Source organism: Leptosomus discolor, chromosome 2 (genome assembly GCF_034619465.1).
Source record: "Leptosomus discolor isolate bLepDis1 chromosome 2, bLepDis1.hap2, whole genome shotgun sequence".
Taxonomy (NCBI): domain Eukaryota; kingdom Metazoa; phylum Chordata; class Aves; order Leptosomiformes; family Leptosomidae; genus Leptosomus; species Leptosomus discolor.
The window spans coordinates 71,859,112-71,878,577 of record NC_141392.1 but is presented as its reverse complement, the minus strand read 5'-3'; the positions used below and the strand labels follow the sequence as shown (position 1 = coordinate 71,878,577).

The window sequence follows — 19,466 nt, the reverse complement described above, 5'->3', positions numbered from 1 at the left end:
TTTAACTAATTGAAATATTTTATCGTGGAAATAGTTCCATTTCAAAACTGAGTTCCAGGCCTAAGGAGTGCAACTGGATCCCAGTTTCTCCAGCAGTATGTCCGTTTCTTTCCTCTTTGGTTCCTTCGCAGCATGTATGTGCTCTTCTGACAAGTGCTGTGCCTACATGTGTGAATTCTGCCCCCACAGAGTTCAGTGCAAGTAGCCTGTCTTCTGAATTACTACATGTATTTTCACATTGTTTACATGTATTTGAATCTCTTTTTCATGTATCCATTCAAGTCTTGTGATATCACAAGGAACAGCTTAATGCCTCCTTGACTTCAAAGTGTTTGAAGGATTTTGTAACTTCTTTTTTGAGCTACTCACTCCCAGAACCTCCCATGGTGGCTTGTAGTAATGATGAATTATTGATACGCAATCAAAAAAAAAAAAATCAATGCCCATGTAAGATCTTACCTGATAGTATGGTATCTTTTTGGTTATCGGAACTGTGCCAATAGTTCTAGAATAGAAGATATCAGAAGAAATGTACAAAATGTGTATTTTAATGTTTATTTTTAGAGTTGTTGGAGGGGAAAATCAATGGTTTTCAAACACAAAATATCCTTTAGATCCTTTATTTTCAAGTTATGATATATGGCTTCAATATGTAAAGTAACTGCCTTACCTGCCTTTATTAAACTAAAATAATTAATTTGAATGTCTAACATGTTTTTTCTCCTCATCATATTTAAATATGTAATCTTAATGAATAAGAAAGCTACAGTGGTTACTTCTCTGTTAACTATATTGAATATCTCGCCATCCATGACTTGATCTGAGGAGCACCTGGCCAGCAGAGAAGGGAAGGGTCTTGGAATGTTTGGGCAAAAGCTTCTCAGTGGAACTGCAGGTGCTCTAAATCACAAATAGCATTTCTCTGGATTGCTACTCCACAAGCTATCGGAGGAGGATTCCTGTGTATGACTCCTGTCTGGTAAATCAGTGGATAGAACTTCAGTTATCTGTCCTGTGTTGTTTGCCTGTATAAACTTCTTCAGAGTATTGGTAGATATTGCCCAAACCCTCTCCTGAAGGAAAGAGAGTTTACAACAAAAGTCTAAGACTGCTTCAAGGGGTCATAAAGGGGAAATGTTTTAACCCCTAGATAGGTCTCTAGAAGCAAAAAACCATTTTGCTTTATAAAATGGTCTTATTCTAACCAGTTGAATGGACATGGCTCCAAAAGCACTGCTGAGGTCTGCTATTTTCTAATAATGAGATGCAGCTATTCCTACACGCAGATCATTAGATCACATTAGATCAGCACAGTTACCTGGCTTCTGGCATGGCAGAACTGTGATCTTCGTGGTTTACTGGAGGTGCCCGTCTGTGCTTCCTCAGACTCTGCATTTTGTAGCCTGAACAACTAGAGCAACAGGATGAAAAAGAATGCATCAGCCTGCAACTGGAGCAGCTAATTACAGCTACAGAGCAAGTAACTGATATTGGTGTGTAAAGGTTGCAATTAGGTAGTGGTTCCTACAAGAAGAAAAGACTAAAGTATTTATCATTTTATTGTCTAACAATAACTGTTATGTGCTTAGCTGAGTAATGAAGAAATGTGGACTCAACAAGAAGTCATAAAAAAATACATCATGCCCATTTGAAAATCCATGAGGGTAGCCCCTTTTGAAATCATGGTGCAAAATGGAACAAGAAAAAGTAATTGTCTCAAACGAGTGGGTGGAGACAGTGCTGGCAGTTACCAGCCTGAAAAGCTCTCCTGTCCTGGGCTCAGAACGCTTCCCTGGTTCGTCTCTGCTTTCCACTTTGAATGGCTCACTTGTGTAAGCCAGTTATTTTTGCTTTCCGGTCACTTCTGGTAGTCTTGTGTGGTTATGAAGAAGACGACCAAGACTAAAGACTTCAGTTATGCAGAATATAGTGCGTGCCCTTTAGTCTGGAAATGTCCCAGGAGAGTACAAGCACTGCCCGCTAGTGCCGTGGTCGGGGTGGTTGGTACCCGTCCAGCTCCAGCGTGACATGGGGACGCTGCTGGCAAGGCCGCACAAGTGCTGAGACGGGCTCGTGGATCCCACAGGTTGGCGAGAGATTTAGACGAAGCAGCGTGAATGTGGTCGGATGTTCATGTGACTGTAAAACCTGGGCTTCGGTCTCTGCCCCGAGGCGCGTGTATTGCCGGTCGCCACCGAGGCTGCCTGTGGTGTTTACAGCCCGCGGTGTGCTGGCTCTTCTTTGTGCCCTGCCATCGCGCCGGGGACCCATAACTGAGGTTAAACAGCTGTGGTTCCAGCTTGGGGCTCGGCTGCTCCTCTGAACTTGTCTGTCTGCCTGTCAGGTTGAATGTGGAAGGCCTGATAATTTCCAAGAGCGCTCGCTGTCACAATGAAGCCAAATTTCAGTAGTCATTATTGAATTATGCCTTTATTTTCTTAAGCTTGGCCCTTCTTGTTGCCTAGCAACATTACTATCAGTGCCGCTGGCCTCAGCTGCTTCTTGTTGTGTTCAGCCAGCTGTTTATTGTGAACAGGCCTCTGTACCGTGTTTAACTCTGAAAATAACCGAGTTGCCTTAGTGACAGCCAGTTGATAAACTCATCCCTTAAGACCGTGCAGGACTCCAGGGGTTCACCTCATAGGTCCCATCGTTAACCCGGGAACTTGCAGCGCAATTTGTGCAGTCAACAAAGCTTGAGTTGTTTAATTGTGTGTGCGCTTGGAAAAGATAGATGTTAACACAGGTGTGCAGTAAAAAAGCCCAATGTTGAGTCCAGCAAATGACAAGCTCTATTATTAAGAGAAATGGAGTTCAGCGGTCGGTCATGCCAAAGAGGAAAAGTTCTGTTTCAGCTTGGCTGCCTGGTTTTGTCACATGATCCCAGTGCTATCCACAGGTACTGCCAATTACTGTAGTGTGTCCAAAGAAATGGATGTTTATTTATATGACCAAAATACACTGCAGAGTAAACTAGCTTTAGAACTGCAAGCTGATTTCTGTATATAATTGTACAGGGCAATCGGTCATATTTCCATTTAAAGATTTTGTCAGGGAATGTATACATAAATAAAACTGATACAATGCCCAACACCCCAAAGTAGCTAAACAACAATACTACTAATTAGAGTTTTGCCTTCATTACAGTAAAAAAAGGTTTAGTGTTTGCCTAGGAAGAGCAGTAACAGTTCTGTATCGGACTACATTGAACATACCAGGAAAAAAGCAACACAGCTCCTGTAAGGAAAGTCAGTTTTCATCTTTTGAAGATAATGTATTTTTGCAAATGTTGGTTAAAAAAAATATTAAGACAGGCTAGGGTTCCTCATACCTGAATTTAGGCAACTGATGCACATAGATTTGTTGTCGTTCTACAGGCTTTATGCAACCGAGAGAGGAAAGTGGGCAGATTCACCCTTGAAGCTGCCCGTTGACTGCAGGGGAGGTTGAGGATCACTGTTTTCTAAAGTGATGTGCCCCAGCCATTTTCCTTCTAAGGGAAGTAAATTATAGCAAAGGAAGAAAACTTGGGGTCTAATTTTCTCAATGCAGAATTAGTGAAATTTCCCTGTGGATAGCACAGGGATCATGTAACAAAACTCACATATAACTTAAAATAAACCTTAAGCACCAAGAGGTTGCTCTGACATCGTCAACAGGCCTGGTTTCTAATATTGCGAGTGAAGTCTCCTGATATTCATTAGGATTTCCTCATGTCCTACAGTTTTTAAATACAGTTTCAGAGTAAGACTAAAACTGGAAAAAAAGTGAATGACTGTTAGTCAAAAGTGAATACTGGGCTTTTCTAGCCATGGTTACTGGGATAATGTATTTGCTAGGAATTTAAAGAAAGGACCCCAATTTTTTAGCTGCCACACCAGAAAGGCAAGTGCTGCAACATCCCTCCGCATTCAGCTACAGGAACTGAAGCATTTTTCCCCAAAGAGACTGCTACTTTTAGTTTTGAAGAGCACCTCGTCAAAGGAGGTCCTTTGTGGAAAGAGTTTTCTAGTCTTAAAAAGCAGGAAAGTTTAGTTCTAGAGACTACCTAAATCAAGAGTGATAAAACTATACTCTGCTTTGAGAATGAAAACAAAGATTCTTGCAGCATTATATAAAGTATTTAGGAAGATAATAGGTTTATTTTTTAAAAAACCCAGCTAAATATTCCATATTCCCCAGTTTCATAATATGTATTCTTACTCTTTAAAGTGATCAAAGATTACAAATCTAAGCTTTTTTATTTAAATGTAGAACTACTCAAACCAGTTAGAAAATAATCCAAGTTTTTTCTTCCAAAATAACAGATCATGAGAAAAACAGATGTGAAAATTTATTTAGACTAAACTAGAATGTTAAATATTCTGTAATATTGACCTATGTACTGCCTGTACTTCTCATAAGATTAGTATTTTCCTTGAAGCCTCAGGTAAATACAGTACACGTATGTTGAAGTAACTGAAAAAATGCAAAAGGAAGGACTCGATCTGATAAAGTGATTTCTGTGTTGGCACTGATTGCAGCTTGGTTTTCAATCATCTTTGGGCTTTTTTTTTTCCCCCAAGTACACCTTCTGGGTACAATGCCTGCTGCAGAAAAAAGCCACGCAGTTCTCAGGACATAATTCTTCCCTGTGCTATGAGATGGTGTCGGGTGGGTCAGCTAGAGCAGTTTTCTGCTAACCGGGAAAATTCATTGGCATTCAGACTCTGATCCCGGAGTAAATGGAGCAGTGCAGACTGAAGGGCCAAACCTGGCCTTAAGACTGATTATTATGACGATGTTCTGATGACATCTTTGCCCCTGTATCAAGTACAGCCTGTTACTTCCTCCTTCCATAGGAAAACACAGTACGGATTGAAATATTACATTCCTTACGGTTTGCTCTTTGACTTTTTATTGGTCTTTCTGCATAAAACTAAAGGGTTGGGGGAATTAGCTACACTAAGTGCTGACAATGAGATTTAATATGTCAGAGTGCAGCGACAGCGCTCCCGAGAGAGCAAAAAGATTTTCCCACTGTTGTAAATAATACTGTGCAACTTCACGCCAGCTCCGTACCTCCTTACTCAGAGCGGTCTGTTGAGCTGGGAAGGGCTGCACGCACGTGTGAGCAGAGACTTTGCAGAACTCTCTGCGCAACGGCACTCGTGAATACATGCACTTTTAGCTTCCTCCAGAATACCAGATACTGCAAAGATCAGGGACACGATGGCATGGTGATAATGCAAGTTCCTGTATTAATCCCAAATGCTAGACATTAACGATTTGTCGGAATACGTTTTACAGAGTTCCCAATGCCATTTGGTAGAAAATCAGGTTGTTTCCTAGTTTCTTCAGGCTGCTTTTGGGCTGTTACTGTGAGTTTGTTTTTTAAGAGACTGACTGGGTAGTGGAACAGCTGCTGATTGTGGCAGACATGGCGACTGGGTGCTTAACTTTCTTCTCCCTTCCGAAAGACAGACGCCTACTGGCAAAAAACCAATGGGCACACCTTTTGCTGAATAGGTGAAGTAAATGCAGGTATTACCATCTTCTGATCTCTGTTCAGTGATTGATTGCGTATGTAAAAATGTACAAATGAAGCGGAGGACAGGAGAAAAAGGCTGAGCCATTGCAAAGCATGCAAGAAAAAATACGCAACACTCACTTCAGAACATTATAACAAAATGAGCTAGTGTATTTTATTTTGGGTAACAGCCAAGAAATCTGACATTTTGCCCAATATGGCTTTCTTCTAAAAGTAAAAAGTTGCATATACCTACAGTTGGTCCACCAGCTACAGAAAATCTGCTCTATACATCCTTAATCCATGGCAGCATCACCAGAATACAGCTTTCAGTGGAGTTTTCAAGCTGAATTATAAGATAGAAGTTTTAAAATGTTCATTTAGAAGATTTTATATTGTTTCTATGAAAACATACAAATTTTTCATTTATACATATACTACATACAAAACGCACTGTAATTAGCAAGTATCTTCATCTGGGTATTTACCTTTGTGCATATAGCGAAAAAAGGATGTAGTTAGGGCTTCAGATGAAATACTAAAGTTCAAGACCTTTGTCTATACTAACTAAAACCTTATTCAAATAACTCAAACATCTTTTCCTGCTTTTAAAAGGTAAGAGGTTCAGCTTAAAAATACATTCATAAAACAAAGAGACAATTTTCTCCCTGAGACTACCAGTGTGAGTTACTTTGTGGTAATCTTTGAATGAAAAAATATTTTAAAAGACAACAAGCTCTAGTTTTCTAGATGCTGCAGCGAATTCCTTGAGCAACACTGGCATCGTAAAATGTGTAGATTGGAGAATCATGCTCACTAGCTGAAAAGACATTTTCATTTATCAGTTTAAGAAGAAGAAAAAAACTAATATAGACAAGGGACAGTAATTAAGATTTAATGAGACCTGTAGTATGTATAAATGGGGAAAAGTTGGGGGGTGGTGGTGGTTTGATTTCTTTCTTCATCTCGGACATTAATTTTATCCCAAGAAGGACTAGACGCTCAAAATGTAGAGTTTTGACTTATGCAGAGATACTTAGTACAGTATTCTAAATGTTTCAAGCATTTGTTTTGTTAATGTTCATAAAGAAATACGTAACTTGTGGGAACAGTTTCTGCTTAAACTCAATGATAAAATGTTTGATTATAACTAGATGTCAAAGTCTCATGAGCGACAGGTAAGGAGTCAACCCCCCTCCCCAGTGAACAGCTCCTGGTTTGGGCTTTTTTCATCCTCTTAGCAGAATCACTCTGCTCCAAAGGCTAGCAGCTACACTAGTTTTGATTTCATTCACATTCTTCCTCTTAAATGTTAGAGAGAGTTTTCAAACTGCTGCAAAGCAACAGAATAGAATTGGGATGCATTAAATGCATCCTGCCTAAAATGGAGAGAGAGACGTATATACTTTTTTCCTTTTACAGTTTAAATTGTATTTATAGTAACCATGCAATTACGTTATTTTGGGGGGAAAAGCCTTACCTGAAATCAAAGAAAACACATTTATAGGAAAAAGGGGGAAAGCATTATGTTTGTTCTACCAAAATTTATTATGTAGTAATTACAAAGTTTAAAGATTCTTCCATTTTAAATAAAAATAATAGTTATAATTACACACATTATATAGTACCATGTCAAGTGATTCCAACAAATATAACATGAAATACAGTGCAGTTTCAAATCAGAAAGACAAATACTTTCTCATTCACAGTGTTCGACAAATTACAGGAAAGCTTGTTCACATGAGGGTTTACTTAAGGTCATGCTCTTATAAACAGTCCACATCACGCTGTGCCACAAAAACAAATCATCTCTCAGAACGTGAAGTACCGGGCAAACCACTCCTGGCGTTGTGGATCTGGTGAAGCCACTGGTGAAGCATCAGTCTGAGGAGGGCTAAATTCACAGAAGGAAAAACAAACATAATTATCCCACAACTACACAAAAAAATACAAATGTTAGGAGCAAAAAAATCACAGAGAATGTTCAGTAACGAACACAGTCTGTTTTTCCCATGGATTAATTATCAAGTGTGCCTCCGGACATGATTTAACGTCTCCCTATAGAATCTGTGATCATCCACTCCATTGGAGAGCATCAGCAGCATGGACAAGTGAGTTCAGAAGCCACAGTACAGGGCGGGCAAATAATATTTTGGAAAACAATTTAAAATCTCATGAACAGCTGTAGGTTTTCAGGAAGAATAAAAAGGGTTTTCTTGGTAAAGCGTGACTGTAGAAGGTCCTCTTTAAGCATCCTTTTCCTGTGGTAAAGTTAATTTTCAAAAATATGATGCGAGCATCATATTTGTAGACATGTGCGCACAAAGACTGGTTGGCAACCCAACAAAAATACACGCTATTTTAATGCTTAACACCGATCACAAATATCACACTTGTGTGGTTCATGCACACATTTAAAATATGCTAATGTACTAGGAAAAAAGAGACTGCTGCACAGCAAACAAGATTTGGTCCCCCCTCGAACACTTAAAATTCTCACAAAGTGAGCGAAAGAGATTAATTTCAATTTAATGACACACTTTATAAAAAACAGTAATAAAATAATCCCTACTGTATTACTGGATAATGCAGAGCACAAAACAATTTGGAATGGAAACTCCAGCATCACAGTCCACGAGTTCATGCACATGCACGTTATAGATATCAGAGCACGCTCATGCCCCTTACATGCACAGGAAAAAATAATAGGCAACAGTACTTTTTTTTAAAAAAAATGTCTTCTTGAAATAGATTGTTTTCCCTTATCTGTTTTAGAATCTATTATCTGTCTCCTCTGATAATCAGCAGTTGCTAGGTACGTGGTCTTTTGCGTTAAGCCAGAGGAGAGAGGAAACCACCAACTGTGGAACTGGTAATTACACACTGCTTCAAGCTGCCAACTTCGAGGTAAGAGCTTATACAGAGTGTGGCACTTCCGTGTGTTTAGTACGTACGCACGTAAGGCCGAAAGATTAAATCCTGCCTCAAAAATGCCGTTTTTAAGCTATCCAATTCACTATATTATTTTGTGACAGAAATAATTGAGACTTTAATGCTGGTTTTGATTACTGGAAGCACAGCATTAAGCATCCAAGCATGCACATTTCCTGTTGCTGTAGTAAGGTTACTCCTATGAAACGATTTGATAAAGGTGAGGAAAGGGGAAACACAAAACATTCCTGTAGCACAGAAACTAGTTCTTACATAAAAACCATTATCACATAATACTGAATAAGAGAAATTCTGTGCTAGTATCAATTCCTAAATGACAATCAGTAAATAACACGAACATTTAAAACAATTGTTCATATATGTAAACAATTGGAAGCACATGAATTCTGTTCATGTATCTAAGTACCTAAAGAGGTTTTCAAAGTTCAAGACTTACGAAAAAGTGAGAAAATACTTCACATTTCAACAAGGTCTACAATAAAAAGGAATACTATAAAGAGGTTACAAATATAATGTAAAAAATTTAAAATGCCATTAAGAGTACTTGTTACCTCTGAAAGGTTCATAAAGCAAGTGGGATTCAGCTCAATAGGAATGCAAAATTTTCCTGAGTTAAGCAAAAAAAAAAAAAAGAAAAGAAAAAAAAAAGATTGGTGAGGCAGTGCTCACCTCAAAAACGTCTTGGGCTCTTTGGGTGGCATTGGCTGTGGTAGTGGTTTGCTGCTGTTGAACTCAATATCGTGGATGGGTGAGTTAGGAATGGGGTCCAGGCGGTTGGGATGTCCATTGCCCACCACTCCGCTAGACTCCAGAGCACTTAGATTGGGGACACTCACAAACCTGTTTGTTGATTTATCATTCTTCTTCTTTTGCTGCATTAAAAATAACACATGTGAGGAAGGCTTCTTGCACCAGGACAGATGAGGAAATTTGCAAATGTAGAAGTTTTATCACTGGCTGGTTTAGGGTTTTTTTGAAGGAAAGCAATTGGGAGAGATTTGGGGTTTTTTCCAATTGTGGTTTTACTGTTTGCTTTGACCAGACCTGAACACCACACATTTTCACAGAAAAATCAAATTTCTGATCAAGATGATTAAGTTAGTAAGACTTAGCGTAATAATCAAGGAGTATATTATAACATTTTGCTGTTCAAGACATTGGAAATAGGAAGTTTTCCACAAAATCGTAACTTAGTCTGTTAAACCTTTCATGTTTACTTAAATCTTTTCTTGATACCAGTGAAACAGCTTGGCTGTCAAATGTAATTACAGCAAATTTCCATGACGAAAAAGGTGAGTCTCTCCAACAGGCTTCACCCCATCACTGAGGCACATTTTGGAAACCGGAACATGGAACCTAGAAAAGCAGCTACATTTCTTTGAAAGCAATTACGCCCTCGTAGTCAGCAAGCCTTACAGCAATGCTGCTAAAGGTAAGATCATTGTATAGGAGTTCAGTTTCCTGCACCAGAAAAAGGCCAGGCTTCTCATGCTACTACGGCTGCAGCTTCTAGCCGCCAGATGGCACAACTGAACATTTTTCTTTCCTTAATGCTCTCTCTAATCCTACTGATAGTATTTCAAAGGACTCAAAATACTGAAGGACTTATTTTTAGATCACTATTTTGCTCTCCAGAACACATCATACAAAGGAATCAGTATTTATACTCTCTACTTTTATAATTTTTTTTAATGTAGAAGGATGCTTCAAACAATTCTATAGCTTTTTAAAAATAGCTGTGTGACAGGACACCATGCGTATTTTCTGACTTCTATCAAATATTCCATGTCCACAATAAAATATTAATATTTAAAAAGCCTATTTCCAAAAATAGTATTTTTGAATGAATGGATTCATTTATTCTCATGAATTATGTATTATTTGAATATATAATAAATACTTTTATTCAATTACATATATGCAACCCTAACATAGCAGCTAGGAGAAAATCCCCTTAAGGGCTTATGAACTACACAAATTTGAACTAAATAAAGTGAAAGACAAGTGGAATCTCATGTTGTTTCTGTATCATATTTTCCAGCAGAATTCCACTTGAAACAGAAGAGTGGCTCTATTTGAGGGTGTGCACGAGTTCAAATGGAGACAGACAGAGAGTCCTATTGTTTGTCTCTGCTTTCTTCTCTTCTGCTCTCTTTCAGTGCCTGACCTCTCCAGGGCTGACAGATGCAAATGCTGCTGACTGTAGCCGCAACAGCGGTTGTGTTTGTTAAAATACAATTAAACCCCCCTAACAACTTAACAGAAAGCTATAACAGAAAAAAGTCTTTTTTAAGCATCACAGTGAAAGATCACTAGCTGCAAAGAACTAAACTAAGATTGTCCTGTACACTTTACTACCTCTGTAGTAGCTGAAGAAGCACAAAATAACATTATGGAGGAAAAAACAGTTTGGTAAAACTAACCAACCGTATGTAAAATACATCTGCAAGGTAATATACACTGTAATTAAGGCGGTATGTTAAACACTGTAGTTAAATCTATGTGCTTCATAGGTGGCTCATTTCTGGAAAATGTGTATTATCCACATAAGTGCTTAGAAAAATACTACAGTTCATATCTTATTCTCTATAAAATAAAATAATTAAGCTTCTGAAGCAGTCAGATCTGGAGAGACAAAATTGTGAGTATTGTTTCCATGAATTCATGCAAAGTATTAAGAAACCTCAGATGTGACAATGTAATACTAAACACATCCATTGCATAAATTAGAGAAGCTGTAATACGTACTGCAATGGCTGTAATTTTGCAATAATATGCAAAGCCTGTAGTAACTCATAAATTCTGTCTTTTTATTACAAAAGAGAATGAGATTTTCAGTTTCTTTGTAATTCATTCTCCAGTAACACAGTATGTGCTTTGACAAAATAAAGTAACATAGTCCACAACTCATGAAATGAGAGATCAAAATGTTCTGGCATACAGGACAGTTTTAAGGTCTAAACAGTTTTAAGTGATAGAAGCATATTATAAAAATATATGAATTATCACTATGGAAATCTGATGTTGAAGTACTTTTCCCAAACACTTCAGATTTCACACACAACACAAGCTTACATACTTGATGGTTACATTTCACACCTTTATAAATGAGTGATTCAGACAAACTTCCAAATTTTCAAACAACCTTTATCACATAAAACCAAAGTATTCAAATTGTATCTGGCAGTCCTGGTATGGTCTCTTCTGGGCCCAAACTAAGTTCTTTTATGTAGTTGTGCACAGAAGTTAGGCATCCACAGATAAGCTTATGAGAGCTGTTGGGCTCCTCGAAAAACATAGGAGAATATTCAGAATTCGCAGCAGAGTTTGTGCAGAAGTGGGAAATATGCTTATCTGATGTAAATCTACAATAAGGCTTAGCTAAATAACACAGCCTGATCTCAAATAATACTGCCAGACCTGCTTTTAAATAACAGAGCCCTGAACCTCGATCACTGAAGCTCCTGGGCATCTCAGCTGCTTGTGTTGTGTGACCCTTGGGCTACCTACCCTCTGGTTCAGAACCTTCCTGAGTTCTTCTGCCTCTACAGCTGGGAAAAATCTCTTCCTTTTCCATGCAGGTGAAATAACCTATGGGTTGTCACAAGGAGGACGGAAATGGCAGAGGACTCATTCTGACTCCTGAGGTGGTGAAAAGAAATAAAATGAAGGAATGCTGCTGGCTTTTGAAGTGACAGGGAGGCTACTATGCCTGCCTATACAGTAGAGCCTTCACCGGCTGCTCTTCAGCAGGTTGGAGAGAACTGGAGAAGGTTGCTACTGAAGGTTTTCACTTGTATAAGAGGTGACAATAACTGAGAAGGCTAGAGAACCGACTTCCACCTCCTGCTGCCCCCGCAGTCCATACCTGGGTTTGGCACTCCAGTTCTCCAGTATTACTCTGTCTTTCTCCATTCAGACTCATTCCATGCCCTTCTCATACTTGTCCCCTCCCTCTTTTTACTTTCCCTTAGTGTCCTCTCTCCCTCTGTCTCTCTAATGGTCTTCCAACCTGAGCACCACCTGAAAAATGAAATTGCCCTTGCACTTTCCAAAATGACCAAGAAAAACTGTGAAACTAAAACTGGTTGTGGGTGACACTGTTCTCTATTATACGCTACAGTCCTGCCCGCTGTTGCCTTTCTGTCACTTTTCTATTTTGATTGTGTAGTATTGTGAGAAGGAACTCTGTTTTATGTCATACATGTCTAGCAAACTAGGGCAACAATATCAGTGGACCTCTCAACAACACAAAAGAAACAAACCTACACAAAAATGAGTAGAGACAAATGGAAAACTATGTTCCTTGTTTCGAACACGTCTTTTAAGAGTGATGTATGTATACACGCAGGCACACACACACACACACACACACACATATATTTCTTCTTTTTACTACATCCTAAGTTTAGATTTCTTTTTCTTCACTTTAGCAATGAAGTCCATGGAACATACCTTCACCAATGGATTAATAACACCAACATTAGGGCTTGCATTAAACATTTTGTTGTAGTTAGTCTCCCTGTTAACTAGCTCCAGCTGATAGAACTTTTTGTCCTCCTAAAAAGAAGAACAAATAGAAACTTCTTTTTATGCATTTTCAGTCAGTTAGTGGCCAAATCTGCCTATAAAATGGTCTTAAATTAATTTATGTTTACATTTTAAAAGAAACTGGTAATTCTAAAAATGGCATTTCATATTTAATATGTTTAATATATTATTATATGTAATAACCTGAATGATTTCTATTTATGCAGTTCTATGCTCCAGAGTAAGCATAGCCTAATGGATTATGCACTGGGAAAGACTCAGTATAGTTAACTTCTGATCTCTAATTAAATTGAATTTCCTCACTCCTTCTTGCTTCTTTATCAGGATCTAATGAGACTAATCTGAGCCTGGGTGTTGCACTCTGAATTTGGGAAGCTCAGTGGATCAGGAAATTGGTCTTAGAAACCTCATAGAAGAAACTATTTCTTATATGGCTTACATGGCTGGCTTATTCCAGGACTGGAGATAGGAGACGTCGGTTCAAGGTCAGACTGAAATATTTTTTGTAATAATGTATTATGCTTGATTGTGCAAAACTCTCTGTATCTAATTAGTTTTACTATTATGAGTCAGGGGAACCACAGGAATAATGTGTTAAAGGATATGAATAACACGCTAGCGAGATTGCTTCCTAAAATACATTTCAAACACTTTGAATTAGGTTAACTTTTGTATCTGTCAAGATATTAAACCAAGAGAGCATAAAAGTCTTACAATCAACTTCTTTATGAGTTGGTCCCGCTCTGCAATTAGGTCTTTCAGTTCTGAGATAAGCTGCAAGTCTTCTGGTCTTGATTCTCTGTTTTTATATTTTTCTTCCATTTCTTCTAAACTTTATAGGAAAGAAGAATACCCCCTTTAGCCTGATCCAATGTTAAATGCTGAGTGAACAGTCACATCTTTGATTAGTACAAAAGAGAGTTCAGGGAGTAAAACCAGAAGATGACTTTCTTATCACTTTGAAGTAAATTAATTTCTATGCTATCATTCAGCTTTAGCTAGTTTTTTTTAAAAAAAAAAAAAAAAATCAACAATAACCATAACCTTTGCTCCAGTAACTAATAATCTGGGCAAAATTACAAAAACATAACACCCTTCTTGTGCCTGCAGTACTAGGTGTTTGAAAAAAGGCTTCTTGGAAGTCAGACTGAAAACAAGACATTTGAAACCATAATATGGACTAGAGAATTAGAGAAGACAAGTTAAGATTGATTCTTATGTAGAATATAGGGACTACTTAATTTAAATTTTAAAAGCTGGCAATTCACTTTCTTGATGAGGGAAACAAACAGCATAATTTTTTCTTTTTATAGATGACTACTCTGAATAAAGATGCATGCTTGTGGTGCTGCAGAAACTGGATAGACAGAAAAGGCTGGCAACATCTTCCTCAGTTCATGTAGAACATACTGGAACAAAGATATCCAAGGACAGTGAAGACTAATAGGTAACTAATTCCTCTCCACAAAAGCAACTTAGTACCAATAGAGATGAAATAAAGGAATGAGCTGCAAAAGAAAAGCAATAACACTTGGATATTAGGATATCCGGATTAAGAGAAATGTAGCAATTGATAAACATTTGAAAAAAATAGGAGGAAATTTGAAATGCCTGTTAGGAAAGCATTAAAGGAGAGAAGTGAAATAAGCCAACTGAAAGAGGAATTGTTCAAGTAACTGCATAAATATCCTTGTTTCTTCTCAAAGAACAAGGTTTGAAGACATGACAATTTCAAACGACTGTGTCTCTTTGAAACATAAATATAACGCTCAGGGTGCTAAACATGGCTCTAAAGGAAACTACTAAAATTCTTGTCTCACATATTCAGCCCTCATGTTGGTTAGCAAACCAAGTTTCAGAACAGGTTCAGGACATTTAACAAACTTGAAAAAATTTTTTAAAAAATCCAAAACAAACCCTGAGAAAAATCTATGAATTTAAGGTGTCTAAGTCAGCTCAAACTTAATTCCATAAGACACCTGGAAGTAGACATTTCTCATTTTAGACAAATATTTTCCCTTCAGAAGCAGCTACGTGATTCTTACTTTGAGTTGCATCTGAAAAAAAAAGTTTATATTAAATTATATTTATAACTTTCAAATAACCTGAACATAGTCTGAGAAGATTATATAATGTATTTACATAAAACATCATGAATGTGAACAACACGACTGTTTTTATTTTCAGAAAAGGCATTTGACTCAGCAGAACAGAAATATGCTCAGCTGGCTTAATTTTTGTGTATACATTTTATGCTGGGTTAAGCTATTGTATTCGGATCCCCAGAGTACAGTACATAGTTACGCGCAGCTGTCACTTCATTTTCAGGTATTTCAGAGAACTGGGGTTTTTTTCTGTTTCAAAGAGATAATATGTAATTTAAAGATTCTGGTTGTAGAGCCTAATTAATGATACCCTCTCTCAGTTACTGTAAGACAGATTCTCCATTTCATAAACATTCACAAGGCCATGCTTTAGGTGAGGCCAAACCTGGAAACAGTTACTTAAGAAACAGCTGCATAAAACTCTTCTGTTTTGTTTTGGTTGGTTTTTTTTTTTTTTGTGGTTGTTGTTGTTTGGGGTTTTGTTTGTTTGTTTGTTTTTGTTGTTGTTGTGTTTGTTTGGTTTTTTTAACAGCATTTCCTCTTTTGACAGCTCCTTGCTTCCGTGTAAGTAGAGAGAGCTAACATACTGAAAGCCAGGTCAGGGTACCCTAGACAATGTTTGCTGTCTTTAGGCCAGTGTTTGCTTCCTTGCAGCTCTTAAGTTGAGCAAGAACCAGGAGCAGGGAACCAAGTGAATTCAGAAAATTTCAGGACACTGAAAAACAAACAACTTCATGGGAGAAAAAGTGGGGTAAACAGTTCCAAAACCTAGTTCTGGTGGCTGCTCACAGGCATGTTTCTCATACAAGATAAACGCAGCAAACAGGAGGCAGTTCGCACCTAATGCACTGAATAGCAACTTGTTACATTTATCAGGGCACAAGAACTAGAATTTTATACCCATTGTATTTGAAGACAATTTCTGAGTGATTGGGCTTTATTGTCCGTTTTTAGTTGACATTTACTTACAAAACTTTTCTATCATATACCTAGAACCAATTGTTTTCTCTGCCACAAATCTTTTGTGCTGCAAATACAAATCCCTCAGTGACAACTTTGTGTCAGGCAGCCCTCAATGCGCAATGAGGCCTCAGCCAAAAACCCTGACCAAATGGGTTATGTCACAGACAGATAAAGAACGAAGGATGTGGAAGACAGGAAAACACCAGCTAGACAACACACTACTACACCACTTCTGTCCCGAGGTGGTTTAACCCCAGGTGGCATTTTGACTTGGAGACACTCTTAAGCATTCTGTTATTGTTATGCTCATATAATCCATTTCAGACACTAATTTTCCTTATGTTTGCAAGCCTGAAAATGTTTGCGTCACTCGTGCTATAATCAGAGTTCTTGACAGCAAATATTGTACTGTTTGCAAACTTGACAAAACTCTTGTGTTCTCAAAAAAGATGTATTAAAGTTTGAGAAAAAACATGAAATAATGCTTTCTCTGATTTTCTAAGAACTGCACAGATTTAATATCTTTCCTACTTCAAATTCTTCAGTCTCAAATCCCTAACAATTCATCTCACTAAAATCCCTTAAAGCTTATAGAACTGTGTTGCCTATAAAGAATGCAAGATTAAGCCCTGTACCTGATTGAGGTTTTTGCACATCTGCATCTCTGCAATATCTTCAGCAACTTATGGACACCAGAATAAACTATTCACTCAAACGCAGCTACATACGGATTTTTTTAACGCAACAAAACTTACGAAATTTGTAAAGCTGAATTAATTTCCTTGAGGAGCTCTTGGGTCTTATTAAAATCTGCCAGCATGCTTTGTTTCTCTCTGATGTGATCTGCTGTCAAGACATCCAGTTCTTTCTCATGTTTCTTGCTTAAATCTTGCTCATGCATCCTGTTTAATTTATTTTTTGTTAAAAAAAGAGTTATTCTAAAATCAGACTTGTTTATTCATCATGATTTTCTGCCATGCTTCTCATGGCTTTTATACAATACCAGACAACACAGAAGGAATTACTGATTCATCAAAACCCACTACTTACTGTCCTCCAATCTTCTCGCTTATTTCATGGAAAATGCATCTCCTTTAATGCTTTTTCAAATAATCAAACATCATGAATTAAAAAAAACAAAAACAAAACAAAACCAAAACAACACCAAAAACCAACACTTGAGTGAACTGTTACTAAAATATGCCAAAATGTATCACTGAAATGCAGCTTAACTGGATGGTAATATTCACTAACCTTGCTAGTAATGGGGATAGCTTTTTCTAAAGACGACTAAATGATATATAACATCACTTGATTAAGAGGATAAATTAAAAGCTGCAAATGGTAAAATTTCTTAAGCAAAACAATATGTGAAACAATACACATTTGAGCTTAGAGTGGAAAAATTCATACCTGATCTGTTGGTTGGATTCACTGCGTATTCTAAGAACTTCTTTCCCTTTAAACTCTAATTCCTTGGTCAATGCACTTATATTTTCATGGAGATGCAGAATCTCTTTGTCCAGTTCAGCTATATGATGGTCTCGGTGTCTCAGTTCATCTTGTAGATCTGATATTCGGCATAAAAATTCTTTCTCCTATGATATAAGTAGCAGCAGCAAAAAATATTTTCAATAGACTTGTCTCAGAAACACAATACTTGCTTTGGGAAGATAACATCTGAGCAGAGTCTTCCATTCAATAGACAATTATTTCAGTTTTTGTTGTCGACAAATTGTAATTAAAACCAGTGTGGTTTTTTATTGTGTCAAAGTACAGATAAAGAAGAAATCAAAGTTATGTAACAAACAACTTCCATTTGCGAGAAGTCTGAAAACTTGTCATTGTCATTGCCTGTCCAAGTTCGCGGAGCTCATCACGTTTTCCTTTTGCCCACACGTACAACAAAAAAACAGATACTGCCAAGAACCAGGGGGCTGGGCATTTAGCATTTTCTACCTCTTCAACATATGATGTAGAGAAAATGTTTTTCCCTTTACAGCCCCATACAACCATACAATGGAACAAAACAGGTCAAGATGTATGCCCTGCACCAATGAACACTGACTCAGAAGTTTTCCGTTTCCATCTATTCCATTTCTTACAATAATTCATAACCATATAGTTTGCACAGATAGAAAATCAGCAGACATTTTAAAGTAGTTTTATGTATAATTGTGTTTTGCGCCTTCACACATCCTGAAAATTCAAATATATCCTATGCACAATTTTATAGGACAACTTTAAGAATAGACCTTTAAAAATAACTCTCTACCTCCCTATAGAAAGTCTATATTAAAGTTATAAGAAAAAGCAGTGGAAAATTTATATCCACATATTTAAATATTTCAAAAAGTAGCAAATACAATCATCCCGCTCAGACCTCTCTCTGCATCTAGTTCAGCTCTGATCTGTGAACTGATGAGCATTCTAACACAAGAAAACACAATTGCTCTGCCCTCAGTACCACTAACGCTCGTGCTTAGCCAATCATTGTACTGAGGCCAAAAGTACACGGCATTTCGTTGGATCAAACACTTGCTCTTGTAATTAAAACTTTTTTCTGATGTCTCCTTTAGGTGTCACACTCTAGGCTTAACCAACACACGACTGAAACTACATCCTCCTAAATCCTGCATGTTTTCATTCACTGCTGACAGCACCACATTTTTGCTTCTAGAGCTCACACTTTTAGACCAGCGAGGAAGAAAAAAATAAAGGCTCATCTTTGTCTCTGTTTTTGTGTAAACGCTGTATCCAACTAAACCTGCTTCCTCTGTTAATGTATTTCTAAAACCACACCACCTCCTTGGGGATGGACTATCAGTAAAACAATCCGGAAAAGCCCATTGTATAGGCAAATAAATAAGTAATTTTCTGGTCCTCTTATTTCCAGGAGTCTGGCTTCCTTTCTATAGAGATCAAGCTTTTAATTTTTAGTTACTACTGGAAAAACTGATTGTGTATGAAGTGAAAAATGAAAAGATAAAAGTAAATGAATCAGTTTGCTGCTGAAAGCAAAGGTAGTCCATACTGGCTTTGGGATTTGGGTGGAACTTTTTTTTTTTTGTTTTGGATGTGTTTTTTTTTAATAAGCAGTTGCAAGCTGTTATGTTGTCTTCTCTGCTTTCTTTAGATGCTAATTTATCTTTTCCAATTTGTCTCCTGAGAAAACAAAGATACTAAGCTACCTCTTAAGTTTGAAGCAATCATTTGGTTTTAAGCAGCCACTTCTTAGCCATGTCGTTTAGGCTTCAGAAAGAAGCAGCTTTTTCCTTTTTAAGACCTACTGGCAGATGAGGATGTAGAATTTTGCAAGAATTGGCACTTTCCTCCCACGGCAAGCCACTGTGTTCCCAGATGGCTGCAGTTGTGAGAGGAAACTA

At 37.6% G+C, this 19,466-nt stretch overlaps 1 protein-coding gene across 4 annotated transcripts in view; it reads right to left on the bottom strand.

Annotated features, from left to right (window-relative positions):
* Positions 1–7,321: 7,321 nt before the first annotated feature.
* The window catches only part of FAM184A (family with sequence similarity 184 member A), a 78,036-nt gene continuing 65,891 nt past the window's right edge, over positions 7,322–19,466 (bottom strand). For 2 of the 4 annotated variants that reach the window (XM_086461263.1, XM_009948515.2), the window contains 6 exons: positions 17,494–17,678; positions 16,836–16,982; positions 13,727–13,844; positions 12,917–13,021; positions 9,131–9,333; positions 7,322–7,403 (listed from right to left, as the gene is read on the bottom strand). In XM_086461263.1, the coding sequence (XP_086317389.1) occupies positions 7,322–7,403; positions 9,131–9,333; positions 12,917–13,021; positions 13,727–13,844; positions 16,836–16,982; positions 17,494–17,678 (840 nt within the window). The remainder of the gene's footprint in view (positions 7,404–9,130; positions 9,334–12,916; positions 13,022–13,726; positions 13,845–16,835; positions 16,983–17,493; positions 17,679–19,466) is intronic. The other 2 variants (XM_009948513.2, XM_009948514.1) reach the window with 2 other exon arrangements.